Here is an 8451-nt window from a genome sequence, read left to right as displayed (position 1 = left end):
GCTTGTGCTGCATACGCTCCAGCAGCCAATCAGTTGTCTCCTTGTACTGCTCATATGTGTACCTGAAAGGTGAAGAGAGATAGTGAGAGAGAAAACAGTGAAGGGTTAGGGGCAAAGGGAACGATGTGGGCGGTGTAAATGCAGTTTTTCCCACTCCTGCAGTGGAGCGTTTTAGCTCAGGCCCTGGGCAAGGTAACTTGGCAGGACGGTGATGAATCACAGGCTGAGAAGCCTCCATAAGCAAATCCACTGGAGCACAGCAAGCAAGCAGTCCCTCACACACACATCAGAATGCAATACTCAACACACGCGTGGGTGGTGATGTGTGTGTGTGTGGCCCTCAAGTGGGCCCTGAAGCCTGATTGGAGGGTTAGGATGCGTAAATAAATCCCCATCCCTCTGGCCCCATCAGCCAGCAGGGATAAGCATGCTTGTGCTAGCCTTGATCATGGGGGGTGGGAGGTGGGGGAGGAATGGCTTGAGCAATTCATCAAATTCGATCAATTCAATTCACTGGGTGAGTAGACATTTCTCTCTGCCCTGAAGGCAAGGACAGAGCGAGAGAGAGAGAGAGAGAGAGAGACAGAGACAGAGACAGAGACAGAGACAGAGAGAGTGTCACGCCCTGGCTCGGGGGACTCTTAAATGTTGAGCCAGGGTGTGGAGTTTCTGTTACATTTTCTATGTTTTCGTTCTAGATCGTTTAGATCTATGTTGGCCAGGGTGGTTCCCAATCAGAGGCAGCTGTAGCTCGTTGTCTCTGATTGGGGTCCATACTTAGGCAGCCTGTTTTCACTAGTTTAGTGTGGGATCTTGTTCCGTAAGGTTTTGTGTATAACCTAGGACTTCACGTATCGTTTGGTTTATTGTTTTGGTTCGTGTGTGTACTCAATAAAGAATGTACGCTTATCACGCTGCGCCTTGGTCCGCTTCATCTGTCGACGATCGTGACAGAAGATCCCACCACCAGAGGACCAAGCAGCGTGCCCAGGAGGAGAAGTTGGCGATGTCCCAGGTGGGCGAATGGTGGTCTTGGGAGGACATATTCGCGGGCAGAGGGCCATGGGCAAAAGTAAATGCCCAGGCAGGAGAGGAGAAACGGCGCCAACCGTGCCGACGACGGACACGCGAGAGGCAACCCCAAGTAATTTTGTAGGGGGGGCACACGGCGTGGACGACGGGGCTGCTGGAGGCAGCTACAGGACGAATCGGCGGATTAGGAGAGGAGGCCACCAGGTTTGGGGGGCTGGAAGGGTGGTTGGCGGAGCCTAGAGCTAGAGCAAAGCCAACTCCCCGTACTCAGGCTAGGCAGCGTGAGACTGGGCAGGTTCCGTGTTATGCGGAGCCACGTACTGTGCCGCGAGTGTTCCGACACAGTCCTGTACGTCCTGTGCTAGCACCACGCACGTGTCGTGCTAAGGTGGGCATGCAGCCAGGACGGAGTGTGCCGGCTCAACGCTCGTGGCCTCCAGTACCCCTCCTCGGTCCCAGATATCCTCCGCCAGTGCCACGTGCTGTAGTGCCAGTACGAGTGCACAGCCCTGTACGTCCTGTGCTGATGCCTCACACGCGTCGCCAGCCCGGTCCGGCCTGTTCCTGTCCCTCGCACCAAACCAGTGGTGCGCGTCGCCAGCCCGGTCCGGCCCGTTCCTGCTCCCCGCACCAAGCCAGTGGTGCGCGTCGCCAGCCCGGTCCGGCCTGTTCCTGTCCCTCGCACCAAGCCTGTGGTGCGCGTCGCCAGCCCGGTCCGGCCTGTTCCTGCTCCCCGCACCAAGCCTGTGGTGCGTGTCGCCAGCCCGGTCCGGCCTGTTCCTGTCCCTCGCACCAAGCCTGTGGTGCGCGTCGCCAGCCCGGTCCGGCCTGTTCCTGCTCCCCGCACCAAGCCTGTGGTGCGCGTCGCCAGCCCGGTCCGGCCTGTTCCTGTCCCTCGCACCAAGCCTGTGGTGCGCGTCGCCAGCCCGGTCCGGCCTGTTCCTGCTCCCCGCACCAAGCCTGTGGTGCGCGTCGCCAGCCCGGTCCGGCCTGTTCCTGTCCCTCGCACCAAGCCTGTGGTGCGCGTCGCCAGCCCGGTCCGGCCTGTTCCTGCTCCCCGCACCAAGCCTGTGATGCGCGTCGCCTCTTAAAGGCAGTAATGGGTGAGAGGTTGGAAGAAAAGGTAGCTAGTTTTAGCTTTGTTTTTTGTAGGGTGAGCAGCCTCTGTAGTTTGTTTGCTAAATAGACGGTTACACTTTAATGCGGTCCGTATTAAACTATTTATAAGCATTTATATAAAGACTGCACACAATTAAAGGTTAGGGTTAGGTAAGGGTTAGGGTTAAATAGCGCTAACTTTAGATTAGGGACTGCAAAAATACTTTACATATAATTATTAAAGGTTTATAAATGTGGGAGTAATGGACCGTTAAAATAAAGTGTTACCAAATAGACTATTCAAAACATTCTATAAGCTACCTAAATGAAACTCATGCCTACACTCTTTGAAAAAAAGATGCTCTCTAGAACCTAAAAGGGTTCTTCAGTTGTCCCCATAGGAGAACCCTTGGAAGAACCCTTGTTGGTTCCAGGTAGAACACTTTTGTATGGAGGTGAAAAGTATGGAATAAAAAGTTGCCTACATTATTTTTTTGTAGGAATGTAGCGGAGTAAAAGTAAAAGTTTGCAAAAAATATACATAGTAAAGTACAGATACCCCCAAAAACAACTTAAGTAGTACATTTAAGTATTTTTACTTAAATACTTTACACCACTGCCTATGGGGTCACCAGAATAACCCTTTTGGAACCCTTTTTTCTAAGAGTGTAACGCTATAGGCTTATAGCCTAATCTTGCGCCTGCATAGCCTGTAGTGTTTTGGCTGCAGCGTTGTTTTATTGTGTGCAATAGGCAAGCTCTCATCGAATTCAAACTGGCTATCTGTAGTATTTTTTTTATTTCATCCACCTTGAATCATATGGGAAGGACGTTTTGGCTATCTACCTGTCACTTTGACTGGGGGCGTTATCAGAAACGAGAGCTACTGCCGCCATATTACCCTTGCGCTTTCTCACTGCACTCTCAAATTCTCTACGAGGAATGATCGCCGTTGCTATGGCAATGATCTGGTTGTGCCCGAGTTAATGGATAATTCGAATAGGCGAAACAAGTTTATGAGATGATAGATGAAGGTTTGTTCCTTCTGACCCAGCCTAATATCATGTAGTCGTTTAAATGTATCGTACCTGCTCTCGCTGGCGGATGACATGTCGGCTGCAGTTGAGGAAATTGTTAGATTTATTTATCTTGCTGTCTTGATGCGAAGTGATACATCTGTTAGCTTGAAAGATGAGGGTGGAGTGATTCGCTCGCGGTGTGGATTAACAATAGTGCAGCACGCGGACTGGCTTGGGGGCCAGTGCTGGCTTAATGCAGGGGTTTACCGGGGCTGAAGCCCCTTGGCCCAGGCCTGTGGGGGGCCCAAGAGGCTACAAATAAATAATTAAAAAATAAGGAAATATGTATACAGTGGCAAGACAAAGTATGTGAACCCTTTGGAATTACCTGGATTTCTGCATAAATTGGTCATAAAATTTGATCTGATCTTCATCTAAGTCACAACAATAAACAAACACAGCCTGCTTAAACTAATAACACACAAACAATTAAATGTGTTCATGTCTTTATTGAAAACACAGTGTAAACATTCACAGTGCAGGGTGGGAAAAGTATGTTAACCCTTGGATTTAATAACTGGTTGACCCTCCTTTGGCAGCAATAACCTCAACCAAACGTTTTCTGTAGTTGCGGATTAGACCTGCACAACGGTCAGGAGGAATTTTGGACCATTCCTCTTTACAAAACGGTTTAAGTTCAGCAATATTCTTGGGATGTCTGGTGTGAACCGCTCTCTTGAGGTCATGCCACAGCATCTCAATCAGGTTGCGGTCAGGACTGACTGGGCCACTCCAGAAGGCGTATTTTCTTCTGTTGAAGCCATTCTGTTGTTGATTTACTTCTGTGTTTTGGGTCGTTGTCCTATTGCATCACTCAACTTCTGTTGAGCTTCAATTGGCGGACAGATAGCCTTACATTCTCCTGCAAAATGTCTTGATAAACTTGGGAATTCATTTTTCCGTCGATGTTAGCAAGCTGACCAGGCCCTGAGGCAGCAAAGCAGCCCCAAACCATGATGCTCCCTCCACCATACTTTACAGTTGGGATGAGGTTTTGATGTTGGTGTGCTGTGCCTTTTTTTCGCCACACATAGTGTTGTGTGTTCCTTCCAAACAACTCAACTTTAGTTTCATCTGTCCACAGAATATTTTGCCAGTAGCGATGTGGAACATCCAGGTGCTCTTTTGCGAACCTCAGACCTGCAGCAATGTTTTTTTGGGACAGCAGTGGCTTCTTCCGTGGTGTCCTCCCACGAACACAATTCTTGTTTAGTGTTTTACGTATCGTAGACTCGTCAACAGAGATGTTAGCATGTTCCAGAGATTTCTGTAAGTCTTTAGCTGACACTTTAGGATTCTCCTTAACCTCATTGAGCTTTCTGCGCTGTGCTCTTGCAGTCATCTTTGCAGGACAGCCACTCCTAGGGAGAGTAGCAACAGTGCTGAACTTTCTCCATTTATAGACAATTTGTCTTACCGTGGACTGATGAACATTAAGGCTTTTAGAGATACTTTCATAACCTTTTCCAGCTTTATGCAAGTCAACAATTCTTAATCTTAGGCCTTGTGAGATCTCTTTTGTTCAAGGCATGGTTCACATCAGGCAATGCTTCTTGTGAATAGCAAACTCAAATATATAGATATATATACAGTGCCTTCGTAAAGTATTCAGACCACTTGACCTTTTCCGCATTTTGTTACACTACAGCCTTATTCTAAAATTGATTAAAAAAATAAGAATCCTCAGCAATCTACACACAATACCCCATAATGACAAAGCGAAAACAGGTTTTTATAATTCTTTTGCAAATGTATAAAAAATTAAAAACAGAAATACCTTATTTACATAAGTATTCAAACCCTTTGCTATGAGACTCGAAATTGAGCTCAGGTGCATCCTGTTTCCATTGATCATCCTTGAGATGTTTCTACCCGGACTATTTGCATTGCCATTTGTTTTTCTTCTTAAAACTGCATTGTTGGTTAAGGGCTTGTAAGTAAACATTTCACTGTAAGGTCTACACCTGTTGTATTCGGCGCATGTGGCAAATACAATTTGATTTGATTTGATTGGAGGCCACCTGTGGTCTCCTGAGTGGCGCAGTGGTCTTAAGGCACTGCATCGCAGTGCTAACTGTGCCACTAGAGATCCTGGTTCGAATCCAGGCTCTGTCGCAGCCGTCCGCGACCGGGAGACTCATGGGTGGCGCACAATTGGCCCAGCGTCGTCCAGGGTAGGGGAGGGAATGGCCGGCAGGGATGTAGCTCAGTTGATAGAGCATGGCGTTTGCAACGCCAGGGTTGTGGGTTCGATTCTCACGGGGGGCCAGTATAAAAAAAAAAGATTTAAAAAAAAAAGATATGTATTCACTAACTGTAAGTCGCTCTGGATAAGAGCGTCTGCTAAATGACTAAAATGTAAATGTAAATTTCAATTGATTGGCATGATTTGGAAAGGCACACAACTGTCTATATAAGGTCCCACAGTTGACAGTGCATGTCAGAGCAAAAACCAAGCCATGAGGTCGAAGGAACTGTCCATAGAGCTCAGAGACAGGATTGTGTCAAAGCACAGATCTGGGGAAGGGTACAAAAACAACTCTGCAGCACTGAAGGTCCCCAAGAACACAGTGGCCTCCATTTTTCTTAAATGGAAGAAGTTTGGAATAACCAAGACTCTTCCTAGAGCTGGCCGCCTGGCCAAACTGAGCAATCGGGGAAGAAGGGTCTTGGTCAGGGAGGTGACCATGAACCCGATGGTCACTCTGACAGAGCTCCAGAGTTCCTCTGTGGAGATGGGAGAACCATCCAGAAGGACAACCATCTCTGCAGCACTCCACCAATCAGGCCTTTATGGTAGAGTGGCCAGACGGAAGCCACTCCTCAGTAAAAGGCACATGACAGCCCGCTTGGAGTTTGCCAAAAGGCACCTAAAGGACAGACCATGAGAAACAAGATTATCTGGTCTGATGAAACCAGGATTGAAATATTTGGCCTGAATGCCAAGCGCCACGTCTGGAGGAAACCTGGCACCATCCCTACGGTGAAGCATGGTGGTGGCAGCATCATGCTGTGGGGATGTTTTTCAGTGTCAGGGACTGGGAGACTAGTCAGGATCGAGGCAAAGATGAACGGAGCAAAGTACAGAGAGATCCTTGATGAAAACCTGCTCCAGAGCGCTCAGGACCTCAGACTGGGGCAAAGGTTCACCTTCCAACAGGACAACGACCCTAAGCACACAGCCAAGACAACGCAGGAGTGGCTTCGGGCCAAGTCTCTGAATGTCCTTGAGTGGCCCAGCAAGAGCCCGGACTTCAACCTGATCGAACATCTCTGGAGAGACCTGAAAATAGCTGTGCAGCGACACTCCCCATCCAACCTGACAGAGCTTGAGAGGATCTGCAGAGAAGAATGTGAGAAACTCCCCAAATACAGGTGTGCCAAACTTGTAGCCTCATACCCAAGAAGACTCAACGCTGTAATTCAACAAAGTACTGAGTAAAGGGTCTGAATACTTATGTAAATTTTATATTTCCGTTTTTTATTTGTAATACATTTGCTAATATTTCTACAAACCTGTTTATGCTTTGTCATTATGGGGTATTGTGTGTAGATGGGGCGACGACGACGACGACAATTTAATACATGTTATAATAAGGCTGTAATGTAACAAAATCTGGAAAAAGTCAAGAGGTCTGAATACTTTCCCGAAGGCACTGTATATATATATATATATATATATATATATATATATATATATATATATATATATAGTTCATACACTGCTCTTAGTACGCAGGGAAATACGACTTTGCTCAAGAGGATACTACTTCATCAATGTTAAAAACACCCTATTCTCGCTATTATGACATTAAAATACACGACAGTGTTCATCTGTGTGTTGGTACTTTGTTAAAAACACCCTATTCTCGCTATTATGACATTAAAATACACGACAGTGTTCATCGGTGTGTTGGTACTTTGTTAACTTGTATTTGACTGTGTTGTTACTGTAAATGCGTTATTTCATTCTAACTGGAGCTAGTACCTGCCGCCTTCAGCCGCGCCGTTCTCGTCTAATCTCTGCAAATTTTACAATTTGGAGATGCGTTTCTAGTTTTTTGTTCCTGGGGTTTGGACAAATCATCATCAACTTGATCTATATGTCATTTGAATCTACGGAAGTCCAGCTTCCTGTTCCTATCACCCCAATTCGCCAATCTTTTAAGTATATTTTTCTGTGGCAATTTAAAGAGAAGATGTCGAAAAAACACCACAGAATTTGAAGTTCCTGATTGTCGAGTTATTATTGAATTGTAGCATATTTACTTTGTATGTACATATACATTCACCCACAGTCATGTTTAATATTCTGCAGATTTCAACTAGAAAATGTACTGTCCCGTTAAACTGCCACCATGAAACTCAGAGCTAGCAGTTTAGCTAACGAATGAAATTCCAGAGGTGCAGCGTTCGAGGATGCTGCCCAGTTCTCGCTTGTAGTGACTAGTGAAGCGTTTTTTACAGTGTCGCAGATGGCGAATATGTAGTAGTTATTATGTTATTTAGAAAACTTTGTCCCGATGAATGTGCTGTTGACTGTCAAATATGAAGAAAGACAACTTTCAGGTGTCTCATCCATCAGGAGAGCTTCCCCTGTTCTGATTTCCCGCCCCTCGTTTCCGCCCCTCATTTCGGCTCACGACCTCATATCACATGCACTCCTGTGTCGATAGCTGCGTTGATAGTCAGAGAATTGGTTGTGTGTGCGGGTAGAGAAATGTCTTCTTGCGCTGTTTTCTGTCAATCAACGTTATGAAATGTTTTCAAAATAAACCTACAATAAAAACAATAAGCTAGTCGTAGAACTCTGTGGGGCACAGTAGTATTCTCTTACCCTCATTACTAAACAGCCATGAACAAGAATTCAATTTCTTATGTGACCCCTTCATTGACCAAATTTGTAATAAATTATGGGCTATTTCAGTTTTGCTCCTTCAGAAAGTATTCGTACCCCTTGACTTATTCCACATTTTGTTGTTACAGCCTGAATAATAATTTTAAAAAATGTCTTACCCATCTACACACTATAACCCATAATGACAAAATGAAACCATGTTTTTAGAAATGTTCCCAAAATTATTGAAAATGAAAAACATAAATATCTAATTTACATAAGTATTCATACCCCTGAGCCAATACATGTTAGAATCACCCTTGACAGTGATTACAGCTGTGAGTCTTTCTGGGTAAGCCTCTACGAGCTTTGCACACCTGGATTGTACAATATTTACACATTATT

General features: G+C 45.9%; 1 protein-coding gene across 1 annotated transcript in view; it reads right to left on the bottom strand.

Annotated features, from left to right (window-relative positions):
• The window catches only part of LOC311128563 (purine nucleoside phosphorylase-like), a gene marked incomplete at both ends in the record, with an annotated part of 12326 nt that extends 4274 nt beyond the window's left edge, over positions 1 to 8052 (bottom strand). Inside the window, one exon of the mRNA XM_084160750.1 lies at positions 8047 to 8052. Within this exon, the coding sequence (XP_084016876.1) occupies positions 8047 to 8052 (6 nt within the window). The remainder of the gene's footprint in view (positions 1 to 8046) is intronic.
• Positions 8053 to 8451: the final 399 nt, after the last annotated feature.

This window comes from Coregonus lavaretus (assembly GCF_964263955.1).
Source record: "Coregonus lavaretus genome assembly, chromosome: 4".
In the NCBI taxonomy this organism is placed as follows: domain Eukaryota; kingdom Metazoa; phylum Chordata; class Actinopteri; order Salmoniformes; family Salmonidae; genus Coregonus; species Coregonus lavaretus.
The sequence above is the reverse complement of the archived record's forward strand: the minus strand, read 5'-3'. Positions and strand labels throughout refer to the sequence as shown.